The 14,441-nt window shown below is 39.5% G+C and overlaps 1 protein-coding gene across 1 annotated transcript in view; it reads left to right on the forward strand.

Moving 5' to 3' along the window:
- Positions 1–14,441, forward strand: part of LOC146312761 (triple functional domain protein-like) — a 105,136-nt gene that overhangs the window by 31,075 nt on the left and 59,620 nt on the right. The window contains exons 3-4 of the mRNA XM_084739703.1: positions 10,646–10,720; positions 14,253–14,367. Coding sequence (XP_084595829.1) covers positions 10,646–10,720; positions 14,253–14,367 — 190 coding nt within the window. The remainder of the gene's footprint in view (positions 1–10,645; positions 10,721–14,252; positions 14,368–14,441) is intronic.

Here is a 14,441-nt window from a genome sequence, read left to right on the forward strand (position 1 = left end):
TTATAGCTTAGATGAAATCACATATTCATGGCACCTTTTAACCTTTATGGTCTATTCTGGGGTAAATTGATAACGCTGATATGTTACACCCATACAGATGTGTAAGCTGCCCAGTACAACAGGAGTCTAATGCTATCGGCTCTTGAGTAGCCTCACTGGAGTGACGGCAGGGGAGGAGAGGCCGTGATGTGTATGTGATGTTGTATCCAACCCCCTCCTGCACTATAAGGGTTTTCCCTGTCAATCTCAAGCCTCCATCCTGATGCTAAGCAGCTTCTCAAGGTGCCTAAATGCAGTGCAGGCATATTATAATTACTGCCCCTCCTACACATTGAGGATTACCTTCAGGAATCTGCCTTTCCAAAAGACAGGCAGATTAGCGGCTCACCTAAAGCCACATGAGGTGCACACTGACTGTGCATCCTCCACACACCACTCAAACAGTTGCTTTTCTGCTTGGAAATGTTTGCACCAGCTTTTCCGTGTGGACGTGTAGACGACACCGAAACGGGTGGTTTTGGTTGTCTGCTGGATTGGAATATCTCCCCTCAGGAATCCCAGGATTAGCCTCAGCTGCTGCGACTGCTGCCCGCAGTGGATTGGGATCCTTTCAGCACATCGGCCCGTCACTCTATCATTAGTTGATGGTAGCAGCGGACTGTGTTTCCCCATCAGCAAACAAAGCCAAATCCGCAGCAATTTATGGATTTTGTTTTTTTACACTTTGTGGAAGACTTATCCAGCATGACTTGCTGGGCAACCAATCACAAGTGGCGGTACACCCAGACAGGCTCCGCCCTCATCCACATGACAGGTACAATGCTATGTCTGGTGGGCAGATGTTTGAGTGGGTGAGAATTAGGCTATACATCTACCATGAGGTCATCGCCCTCCTCTCCTTTTTCTACACAGGCCCTCGCATTTGATGCGTGTTTATGGGTTGCATTGTTTGTTAGTATGTTTTCCAGTTGTCTTTCTGTCTGTGCCATTCTTGTCTACACTATATCTCAAGAATGTTGGGTGGGAACTTGGTGTTAATGTCCACTTGGACTCATGGCTGAACTGATAAAAATTTAGTGGTCACAGTGACCTCACAAAACATGTACATGCCATAGCTCAAGAGTTCATACGCTTATGCCAAAATTACACACAAATGTCTAACAGGAAAAATCATAGTGATGACATTTTATATTAAAAAGGTCAAAGGTCAGCTTCACTGTTACAACATAATGCTCATCTCTCCATCAGTTCTCTGTCCTCCTTTGTAAAAAATAGTCTCTAAGTGAAAACAGCATGTTTCTCACTTATTCACAAGAGTCATACATGTTAATATAATGATTACTGTAATACCTTTTGTTAAATCCTGTCAAAGTTGCAGGTCAGTACAGTGGTACGTTCCATATTAAATTCCTTGAAAATCTGCATTACATCTATTGTATGAGTCTGGACAGACATTGAGGTAAACTGCAACTTTACTGGCTCATGGAGGCATACAACTGCAAAGTGGCAATTCTAGTTATCAGGTACTAAGCTAAACTATGTGTATGTATTTTACTACATTTAAAATTATTGATAGATGCATACAATTGGATTGCGGGATAATGTACAGTTCTTGAATCATCCCGAAGGGAGTTATTTCACAATGAAGACCTGCTCTCTGTACATTATCCTGCTTGCAAACAATAATTTGACACAAAATATTAATTTTAAAATGATTTTAATTTCACTTAGATTTAAAATTTATTTTTTTGCGAACAAGGATCTGTTCTTCATAGCAATGATCTGTTCTACAGAGATGACAGACCTTACAGCTGTAAGTGACCAATCAGAATCGATTGACAAAGCCATTGGGTAAATTACTGTAATTAGTGATGTGCGCAATTGGTCGAACAACAATGTAATTTACCTGCAGACACTGTGATCCTAGTGGGTCTGAAAAGGTGAAGTGTTAAGTGAGTTGGTGTGATGTTTTGAAGGATAATGTGCAATTTTCACAATGGATGATGCAAAGTTCCACACATTTCAGCAGCATTTCAAATACCATTCGGTCATTGTTAAGTGTGATTAATGGCTTCAGATAACTCCAAATGCATGCAATATTTTTTGACATTATTTAACAGTATCAATTAATACGTTTTGCTCAATTTTACTGGCCTTTGGAGTGTTTTCTTACTGTTAGACTAGTCGACTAGTCTGAATTAATATTTGTGTTTAATCGTCAGGGAAATTAGTTGCCAGGAACACCCCTAACTGTAATATTCTGTTGGGAGCATGCCACTTTTCAAGCACTGTGAGGGTTTATAGGACGTTCTCCTTCATATTCCCTTTTACGTATTGTATCTTTTTAAAAAACAGTTATGTCTAGGCTAAATACAGATAAGAAACAAAACAAAACCATGAGAAGAAGAAGAAGATCAGAGAATTTACTTTCTTTTGTCATCATATCGCTTTATATGTATAATATGTAACATTTCTGCATTAAAATCTAAAAACAGTTACACCTACCTGTAATCTTTATCGAAGGTAATGGTGCGTTTATTTGGTTGCCTGTTGCTACAACTGCATTTAAATGGGAGGAAAACAGCTGAAAATGAAGGAGAAACAAAATAAAGGAAAAGAGATGGGATGAAAATGTGTATGTGTTTGACAGCAGGTGATTGGTTGGTCTGTCATTATCTTCTCTGTCTTTTCCTCCCTCCTGTTTCTGTTTCTGTCTCCACCTGTCATTTCTCCCCTGCGCCCTCTCTGCCTTCCTTTTCTTCATTCTTGCTCACTTTTCCTCCCTCAGTCTCTTACTGTCCCCTTCATTCCCTCCTCCCTCGGAATGACTGAATGACTCGTCTCATTATCCCACACATTTTCGTAGTTTCTCATTTTCTTGTCTAAATTTTTTTTTTTTTTGCCCATCACTTGTTCAGAAACCCCTCCTTTTCCACTGTGTGTGTATATATATGTGTGTGTGACCTGGCCACTCTATATTTAGCTGCTGTGCCACTTTCACCAGTCCCACTGCAGAGCACAGGGAAGTGATGCGTCTGTGTGGTTAAACTTACCTTTTGTGTTTGGTAGGAGAGAAAATCCACCCCCAAAATACTTCAGCACGGTTAAACCTCCACTGGAGGTTGTACTGCACTCTTTCATTGTCAGGCTATTCATAGAAAATATGTCATCATGTTCAGATACTTCCCGACACAGTGCCATTTAGGAGCAGGAATTGTTTCAGGGATTTAGATAATGAGCTCCAATCATCAAGTAGGGCTGCACAATTGAAATGGCTAGTATGGCTTAATGCAATATCGAAATCACAGAAGCTGCAATTGTTTCTGCAGGACTTAAAAAGTCTTAAATCCATTAATTGGAATTTTAGGCCTCAAAATGTCTTAAATATGATTTCGATAGCTCTTAAAAATAGTAAGCATAAAATTACTTTTAAAAAGTTGGATTTTTGAATGTATTGACATGTATTGATCATACTGTAACATCTACAAAATGACACCAACATTGAACCAATAAGCAACTTAAATTCCATTTATAGTGGTCTTGAAAAGGTCTTAAAAAGTCCTAAATTAAGCTTGTTGAACCCTGTAGAAATCCTGAAAGAAAAATTGTGTGACACATCAGCATTATAATGAAGTGCTGCAGAGATGCCCTGGCCCACAAATCTTGCTCTTTAGATGTAAGAAAACATGCTTATTTGGTACAGACCCCAACAAATGTCACATCATCATGATTTTTTCAGTGAAAATGAAAATTCTGATGCCAAAATTATTTACCACTAGTCATGAATTATCTCCCAATTTATCATGATGTTTCTTTACCATATTGTTCAGCCCATATCAAGTAATAACTCCAGCAATTGTTCCTGTGTTGAGAAGCAATTATACATCAATATTCAAACACACAGGGTGCAATCATGGACATGTTATCATCATAATGGTAGTTTCTCCATTAGAACCCAACCAATATGGGAATTCTGAGAATGGAGTGGAAAAATTCACAGATTACTGATATGGTGGCCGCTGGTATCCTCTATTGCCCCACATGAGGACAATATCAGCTGATACATCGCCCAACAGATATATCAGTCAGACTCTATTCTCCATTAACAGTTAAATCAACAATCCAGAGTATATTTTGCTGGATTCAGCATTTCTGGAGTTTGTTGAAAGACATTTTGGAAGTAATAAAGTGAAGCAGAAGTTGATGGAGGAGCTTAAGAGAAAGAAATAATTGTTACTGGATTTCTCAGGTTGGATTGATGATATGTAACAGCGTATCCAAAGGTTTGACCTTTTAAGATAATTATCTGATTGTGGCATACAGCAATTTTTCTCTCAGTAAGAGTGAAGAGGGGGAGGAAGGAAAGGTTTTTGTATAAAATGTGTGTGTGTGTGTGTGTGTGTGTGTATGTGTGTATGTGTGTGTGTGTGTGTGTGTGTGTGTGTGTGTGTGTGTGTGTGTGTGTGTGAGTGTGTGTGTGTTTACAGAGGAGGTTTACAGTGTGTGTCTGGGCAGACCCTAATCCAGTGACCGTTAAATTTGGCTGTACAGTAGTGAATTCACACAGAGCTACAAAGCACTCACTGTGTGTACTCCCTCCCTTCACACACTCTCTATCTCACACACTCTCTATCTCTCTCTCACACACTCACACACACACACACACACACACACACACACACACACACACACACACACACACACACACACACACACACACACACACACACGTAGTGGTTTTCTGCTTGTCATCTTGTCAACATCAGGTTTTTCATTGACCTTTGATTATCCTTCTGCTCGATGGCAGCCAGCCAATCAGACGGCAAGTTTGTGGGAAACATCAAAGATTGCTTTTGCTTTATAAGATGAATCAGTCCCCAGTGAAAAGATGCTGACTTATCCATTTGTGTGTCGACAGAGTTTTCCCTGCCATTACCTTGAGTTGGGCAGCCTGTCACTCCTGAAAGAAACAATATTTCATTTATGTTATTAACCTAATTTATGTGCACTCATTTCATTTCAGCTCAGTGTGAGAGTCTTTACTGCACTTTGCTGTCTTTTATGGCTGCACTAGTTTCTCTCCTCTCCTCAGGGATAGAGGCTAGGCTAATTTTTTTAAGCCCTGGCACCACAGACCACCAAGCCTCTGAATTTGGTGGCCAAAGCACATATTTGGTGTCCCAAATGTAAATTTAAGCAAAGAAAAACACAAAAATGGTCAGTTAACACAACATAGCCTTCCTTAACTGTGACACTTTTGTCGTCCACTTTTACCGTCAACTGTGATCAAGTGTCTTAGAGAAAAACAAGCTCTTCAGATGACAGACATATTCTAGCCACTTAAGCTCCCATTTCCATTCAAACCCTTGGTAAACCCATACTTCTGTACACCCAACATACTGGTAGCTAACCAGCGAGGAGTACTGTTCGTTGTTTTTGTAGAGTCTTAAACTAAAAGACCAAAGGAATCGGGATGTTTGTGGAACTGTAGCGTTGTGTTGGTGAAGGCTCACCATATGGGAATAAAACTTTGTGGCCACGGGGACCACCTACATGGAGTCTTTGGTGGCCAAAGAGTAACGTTTTGTGGCCATGGGTCATCGGGTCATGGTTAATATTGCCTAGCTCCGGCCATATTTGAGGTTCACACTACAACAGTGATACAGGGAACCAGTAATATTTTGTAGCCTGTGAAAAATGATCAGTTGATTAATTGATTAGTTGATCATCAGAAAAATAACTGGCAAGTGTTCTGACAATCAGTAAATTATTTGAAATTGTTTATCAGGCAAAACCGCCACACATTCTCCAATCCCAGCTTCTTACATGTCAAGATTGTCTGAATTTCTCTGTTTTATATCATACTAAATTAAATATTTGTGGGTTAAAATGTTTTCTGTTGGTCAGACAAAACAAGTCAAAGAAGTCAATCACCTTAGCTTTTGGAAATTTATGAAACTCATCAGTGGCTGGTGGAGCTAAGATATATTTCCCTTCTCAGTTAATCTTAATTTGAGGATATTGCTGGGGAGGTCTGTACATTTTACTATTGTCCTTGTGTGTCATTTTATGTACTGTATGTGTTCTGACTTGTGATATTGTCTTTTATGTGAAACTGCATGAGCTGCCATCTTGACCAGGACTCTCTGGAAGAAGAGAGAAGATTTAGTATTTTTTTTAACAAGTTCAAGGTGATGTCTTCAAATAGTTTTAGTTCAGCAAACAGCCCAAACTCCAAAGATATTCGCTTTTCTATCTCATAAGACAAAGAAAAGCTGCAAATGCTCACATTTGTCATCACAACAAAAATTCCTATAACAGTAAATTGATTATCAAGACAGCTGTCACTGACTAATTGATGAATCAACAAATGGTTTTGGCTCCAGATTCATACAAGTATAAAAGTCTGCTTGGAACTTAAAAAAGTTGTTTGTTGATCTGGACAGAAATTGCTGTAACTTTTGTTCACAGGGATCAGGGATGAGGATCAGGGATAGAAACAGAGGCAGAGGAGACAGGAGGAGGAGGGTGCATCAGCCTCGTCTCATGCATCATCTATAAAGAACTACAAGCTCATTCTCTACAGGAGCGCAGTGGGAAATGTAGTTGATCATGATAATTTGTTTTTTGTGGCACCCTAAGGGAAGTCAGGAGACAAATGAGAGGAGGAAAGAAGAGTAAAAATAGAGACAAGTCCTGATTCTCATCCATCTCCTCCGGTGGTGGAAAAGAATTAGCATCTCATTAGCATACAGTCATAAATACGACACCATGCTGAGAGCAGAGACTGGAGTACAATTCACTACGAGTGCCTGAGAGGGGTGTGTGAGTGTGTGTTTTGCTTCATAACAATAGTAGAAGGCCAATAGAGAGATCATTCGTTCTGTTTATGTTGGTACTCATTATGTAATACTTGGTAACAATTGGTGTGTGTGTGTGTGTGTGTGTCTTACTAGTTCACCACCACACTATGAGGCTCAGTGGATTTAAAATGTATCTTTCTGTTTCTGAAGATGATTTGCATGCATTTACTTGTGTTTGTGATATGTATCAATCATTAGTGTACCTCAGATTTCTTTCTCATTTCTGTAAAAGATGCTAATTTTGCTTCATGAAGGGCTCTGATGTAGGCCTGGCACAGTTATTACATAATCACTTGAGCATGATTATTCGAGCTGAGAAAAACAGCTGGATGAAATGTCATATTTATTTTATTTTTTGCATTTTCTTCTGCTGATTTTCTGTAAGTTTGTTTAAAATTTGCACCACGTTATGGACAACAAAGTTATAGCCACAATACATTGCGTGTTTTTATGATTGGTACCTGCTGTTGTAGTAATTTCTTTGTATATTTATTTAAGAAATAGGCTTTGTATAAGTCTGTTGCTATTCTTTACAGGTAAGAATCTCTTGGCACCTCACTATTCGTTTCTGATTTAGAGGGCTATGATGAGATTATAAAAGAATTATTGATGTGTCTTGATAAATCAAAAAATGTTAAGCTTTAAAAGCCAGGGGGTGCCAGTCAGATGGTATCCATCTGCAGTTGTTCATGCTCGGCCATCCTCAACAAAACTCAACAAGTGGCCTAGTTTAGAACATAAACCTGACGCACACGTTTACATCCCTTACATTTTATCATCCAGTTGGTTCAGCTATAACAAACCATCTTACAAAATTGTTACAGGTGGTCATAGTGTTGGTTTTTAATTTCCAGTTACTGACTTTTCTGCATCAATTCATAGTCTTTTAAGAGCAAATTGCAACCTAATAATTAATTAAGATATTATGTATGTCATATGTGCATGTTTACAAAGCCTAAAAGCAAACAGAAATGTCCTCAGCAAATAATAGTGCCAAATGATTTGCAAGACAATTAATTGTCAGCTGAAACTTTGCAATTGTGACAGCCAAACTCTGGTATATTGTGAAAGAAAACTGAGCAGGAATCTTGATCTTTAACATCCAGGTTAAATAGATAAAAGAGAGGAGAGAGTCAGAGGATGTACAATATCAAATACGAGCAGAGCAAGGGAAAAAGAGGCACTTACAATGACCTCCAGCATGGGTAATATGACTTGCCTCGGTCGTCAGTCACACAAACCACACCTCTGTTCTGTCTGAAGGACAAAATCTGGGCCCGTTCTGCCACCTGTGTATGTGTGCGAGTGTGTATGTATTGAAGTTGAGAGGTGAGGTGAGTTTAATCACTTAGGGGAATTGTGTGTCTATTTATAGTAGTTGTTTGAACAGGTTTTCACTTATTGAATATCTCCTGACAGTCATTCATCCACCTCTGACAGAACATTAGCGGCACAGCGAGGGCATCTTTGGCACCATCACACCCCCGAGATCCAGCTTGACATTTATAGGGTGTCAATTTATAGTTGAGATTATTGCTGTGGGCTTTTTTCCTTTTTTGCTTTAATTCTCATGGTAACAATCCAGTTCTCGTTCCATTTATTCCAGACAAACCAGTATGTAAAACACATCAGTCCTTGTGTGACGTGCCAGAGGATTTTTCCCAAGAAAGAGCCACACTTATTAGAGAGCCAGTGTTGAGAAAATGTTCAGGCTTTTATGAAGCGACTAAAGGTTCAGCCACTATTGTGTGATTCATCACTGAGTATGAGCGAGTACTAGCAGACGTTTATTTATAGGAAAATGTCAGAGATTAGTAGTCTAAGAGGAGGCAAACAGAGTTGAAGTGGGTAAAGTAACTATATTTATATTCATTTTTCTCAGCTGACAGCTTGTTGGCCTTCTCTAATGGTGCCATTTAGAAAATCTCCTGACTGCGGTTTGTACAGAAGGTGGAGGGAAATTCTGAAAGCTGAGATGTCTCAATTTTAAATTGAAAACATGCAGTTAGCTGCTGATGCACAGGAATTATAAGGTTTATAAAAATTGTTAAATGGGGTAATTGGGGTAATAATTTTCATCCATGGCCCCATGGATGGCAGTGTTGGTCTGTTGATAGGTTGGCCTGTCCACCACTTTGGTCCAGACTGACATACCTCAACAGCTATTGGATGGATTGTCATGACATTAAGCACAGACATTCATGGTCTCCAGAGGTTGATCACCTGACCTCCAATGCTGATGTCGACATTTGTGGCTTTGTAGGAAATGTCGCAACAACTATTAGATTGATAGCTATAAAATTTGGTGCAGACATTCATGGTCCCTGTGAGACACACTGAATAACTTTGTTGATCCTCTGACTCTACACAGTTTGACATTAACCATGGCCTAGATTGCCTGTGGCCCCAAGAATGGGGCTTTTCCACTGGCACCTTCGGCGGTGCCGAGTCAAACCGTGTCATTCCCAGTGATTTTCTATACAATGCACCCTGCATCTCCGAATGTGAAAATCCTTTTCAGGGGATGCACAGTATTTTTTTCCATTATTGATACATTAATGAACAACAATTATGTGTTGAAATTAGAGCTTCAATGATTAACTGAATAATCAATTATTAATCCATTATTAAATTAAATGCCAACTACTTTAATAATTGAATAATTTCTTTAAGTAATTTTTTAAAGAAAAAAGACGAAATTCTCTGTTTTCGGGTTCTTAAATGTGAATGTTTCTGCTTTCTTTACTCCTCTATGACAGTAAACTAAATATCTTTGCGTTGTGGACAAAACAACACGGGTCTCCTTTTAATTGCTGAGAGCATATTTAATTAATTTTGGTGCTAATATGCTGCTACAGAGATGATGATGTGACATTGTTTTGTACATAAATTTTTCACATTCTGGCTTTTATTTGTCTAATCTTCAGATAAATTTTCAACATATCCGAATATAATAATAATTGTAACAAGAAACCATCAAACATGAGTTTAAAAAAGTAACTTGTCCACCTGTGGGCCCTTGGGCTTACTATATCGATAACTTATCGACACCTCTGCATTCCCGTCAGCCTCAACTGTACTTCCTGTTTTGTGCTAATTAGCAAATTTGACCCTGTTAAGTAACTAAATTAAGATGGTTAACATGATTAATATTACACCTGCTTAAATTGAGCATGTTTGCATTGTGATTTGTACTTACTATTTTTTTCCACCATTGAACTTACTGGTAGATGTGAAAATCCACCAGCGTTATGCTTTAACTGGAGCTGATGGGAACTGAAGTGGCCCATGGCGTTTAGTGTTGCTTTACCCTGTTTCACCTCTGTTACAGCAAGAGTTACAACAGCTCTTTGTTCCTCCTGAACTTCCCCTCAGTTTGGCTTTACTTTGTCTCACCACTACTGTTTCTCCAACCACAGCCTCCATGCTTCCTCCTGGTGTGTGTGTGTGTGTGTGTGTGTGTGTGTGTGTGTGTGTGTGTGTGTGTGTGTGTGTGTGTGTGTGTGTGTGTGTGTGTGTGTGTGTGTGTGAGAGAGAGAGAGAAAGAGAGTGAATCTTACACACTTTTTCCTCATGATGCAAGCAATCTGAAATGGGACTCAGTCCTATGTGTTTAAAAGCTGCCGATCTTCAGATTACAAGTGGATAAAATCTGCTCTGTCCAAATTAATCTGCTCTCAAGAAAAAAAAGTCAAGTGATCAAATGGGAAAGAACAGAGACATGATTTTTTTCTTTTTTCTTCCAGTCAAACCTTATTCTCTACTTCTCTTTTTCTGTCCAGGTTTCAGGAGAAATGAGGAGATGAGAGCAATGGAGGTACTTCCCATCCTCAAAGAAAAAGTTGCCTTTTTGTCAGGTAAGATTGTGTGTGTGTGTGTGTGTGTGTGTGTGTGTGTGTGTGTGTGTGTGTGTGTGTGTGTGTGTGTGTGTGTGTGTGTGTGTGTGTGTATAATCTGACAAGTCTACCAATGTCGCCAGTCTGATCATGGTAGAGTGGTAGGCTAATGAAACATGATGTGGAGCCCTTAGTTTGCATATACGCACAGATCGCAGATAGACACACTCACACACTCGCACGCACAGTCAGTCTGGACATGATAATGAGCTGTGCACTCTGCCTTTAAAAACTCGTGGGGTTAGACTGAGGCCCAGACACTTAACCCTTGACCCTTCTTCACACACATGCATACGCACACAGACTACACATAAAACACACAGACAGACAGACATTGTTTAGTCAGTATCAGCAGGACTACAGACTAGAAAGCTACAGCTGTGTCTTTGCCTCCTCCAAGGGAAGCTCAGCCATGTCTGACACACACACATTGACGGACAGACACACAGGCACAAGTCGTGCCAGGGAAAACTCACAGGAGGCCGAGCTGGAGATAAGGACTGCCAAGAACATCCAGCAGGATTATTTGTACAACACACAAAAACATTATTCAGCTAGTGCATATGTGTGTGTGAGTGTGAGTGTGTGAGAGGGAAGGAGGGAGGGAGGGAGGGAGGGAGGGGGGGGGGGGGGGTGAGGGAGAGAGAGAGAGAGAGAGAGAGAGAATTATCATCACATATATCTATGTGCATGCAAATGCCAGTGGAAAAACACTCATACAGTTGATCTCAGCAGCATCAAATGGAATAACAAAGTGAAATATATGGTAATGTGTGTCTGTATGTGTATGCACTTCTCTTTGGTCTCCTTGTCCCCACGTGTGCTGCGAAGGTCACAGGCAGAAACACAATGAGGACGATGACTCAGACAAACACACTGAAATTGAGAGAGGGAGAGACAGGGCACCGTTGCCATGGAGATGACTTACTCTCAGCTACCGCATCCCATAGTAGTTGCTTGCGGAGTAATTGGCTTTGAAATGAAGGAGGGAGGGAGGGAGGGAGGTAGAGGAGGGAGCACTGGTGAAAAGGAGGGTAAATGAGCTAAGCCTATTATCCCGAATCTGGCCCCTTAATAAATCGGCCATGTTCGCCCTCACTCATGTTTGCCCGTTTGCCACGTGAGCGTTTGATTTTCTCCTCTGAGCAGCCGGGTCGAGCCTACAGGCGCACAGCAACCCGCCTGAACTCACTAATTTGTGGGCTGAGCGCAGTCAGCCTGTGTTTACAAGTTCCCACGTGACCAGAGAAGCTCTCAGCTTCTGAAACTGGTCAGGAACTACAAGCAAAACATTATTATTATAATCATCATATACATAATTCAGTCTCATGACTTCCTGTATGTATTGCTAACAGCAAATGTTATTAAATTGACAGGACCATATTCAAAAGGTTGAATTCAGGCTAGAAGCCTCTTGAAGGCAGAAAAACTGTAAACACACAAAATGTCACATGCAAAAAATGCACACAAATGTTATCAAGAAAAGGCCAAACATATATTCTATTCAAAGTTGCTCATTATTATTCTAATGCAAAATAGAATTTTATGATTCATAAACCATTTTCTTCATTTACTTGTTTTTCAGTATCCCCCAGTTAAAGGGTGGGCTTCAGACACTTTATGAAACTTAATTTAGATTAATATAAAAAGAGAGAGAGATAAAAAGTATGAGGATATGTAGTTATATTCCAATATTTAATCACTTTGATGTTTTGTAGGTGCAGCAATTGCATTGCCAGTGAATCTCTATGACCTCCGGTATAAACAACGCAGATACAGATACAGATACAGATACAGAGACAGATCATTTTGTTGGTATAACAGCTCTAAATAACAACGTCTCTGTTCACCTCTAGTAGGGATACTGCATAAAATACTGAAACTACAGAAATAAGGAAATTATTTTAAGAATTGATTTATATTTATCGTTTTTAGCCATGCTAGTGCCATTGCTCTAGGGATGGCAATGTCAGTCTGGTTGGCTCACACTGAATATCTCAACAACAATCAGATGGATTGCCATTCCTTTTTTTTTCCAGACATTATTCTCAGAAGACAAATCCTAATGAGTTTGGTAGGAACTTTCTACTAGCACCATCAGTCAAAGTTGTCACTTATGCTGTGAAATATCTCACCATCAACTTGACATATTGGGACAAATTTTTATACAGACATTCATGGTCACCAAACAGTTTATCCTACTGTCTTTGATAGTGGTGTAACAATACATTGATCTGACTTGATGTATCGATGCAATGTTCAACAATCCAGTATGATTGATGCAAGGTGACAATATCAATCTGTGTTGTCATCTTTAAGATATACTTTTATTTTGAAATTCCTATGGTGTGTCTGTATCACAAATGTCTGGAATTGATCACTTTAATCATAATTTAGTTTCTTTTTGTGATTTGACATGAATGTATGTGAAGTTGTTAAATGGACATATGCTATCGTCTCATATTGACCACAGGCCCCTGAATTAAAGTGAACTGAAATTGTATTGTAGGAGACTTTGTGATATTCATATATATCAAAACATTGTCCAGAGAACTGATATAACATGGTATCTTGATGAAACTTTTTACTTTTTACACCCCTAGCCTTTGCAGACCCACAGACATTTTTTAGCACCAACTACTGGTGACCTACACTCATTTTGTCACTCCATGCTGTTTCTCTTGTTGTCACATGTCGATGGTGCAGCTGAACAACACACCTGTTCAGTGATTGGCTGTTGCACCTGTCATTAGTAGCATGCTCTATCATCACGGGATATGATGGCCACTTTATGACCCAAGGCATATTTGTTAAGTGCTTTCATGGCCATTTGCATTTAATGCACTCAGGTGAAACTATTGAGCATTTTATTGAACAATTTTCTTATTGCTATTGATAAATAGATAAATAAATAGATTAATATCACTGTTGTTCTATTGCTCAGGCTTTCTTCTGACATATAACATTTATAAAAACATATACGAGGAGACAACATTTAGTAAAGCTCTTGGTATGTGTTGTTGTATTTTAAAATAAAGTAGCATTTTCTTCTCTGAATGTGTATTGAATGATGCGTTCTTCTAAAATGTTCTGTCTGATGGTTTCTCAGCATCTGCCCTGTTTTATTATGAGAATGCTCCATTAGGTTTGAGTTTCTAGCAGAGCAAATAGTGATTCAAAACAATTGCAAATCTGTCGCCAGCGGTGTTTAATTTAGTATACTCAGCATCTCATATTTGTGGAACCTGTCACTCATTTAGTGGATTAGCTAACCTTTCGTGCTCCAGTCAGATTTCTGCTGACTTGGTGACTCTCAGGTAATTTAAAATAGCTTTTCATTGTTCGCTGCTTAGGAATTGTTCGATCGAAGTAGTAGTTTTGTGCATTTACTACATTGCTACCAGATGCATATTAATAAACACCTACATGCCTTATTTTCTGTCATCTTCATGCTCTAATCTGATTCTCTGTCTCTGTGTATATGTCTCCTCAGGTGGCAGAGACAGACGCGGTGGTCCTGTGTTAACATTTCCATCACGCAGCAACCACGACAGAATACGAACGGACGACCTGAGGAGACTGATCGCCTACCTCGCGGGCATCCCCAGGTTACACCTTCATTACATTTGTTCTGTGGCATGTGTGAGAGTACAGTTTGAATTTGTGCGTGTGTTGTCAGTTA

This window comes from Lutjanus erythropterus, chromosome 16 (assembly GCF_056507025.1).
Source record: "Lutjanus erythropterus isolate fLutEry1 chromosome 16, fLutEry1.hap2, whole genome shotgun sequence".
Taxonomy (NCBI): Eukaryota; Metazoa; Chordata; class Actinopteri; order Lutjaniformes; family Lutjanidae; genus Lutjanus; species Lutjanus erythropterus.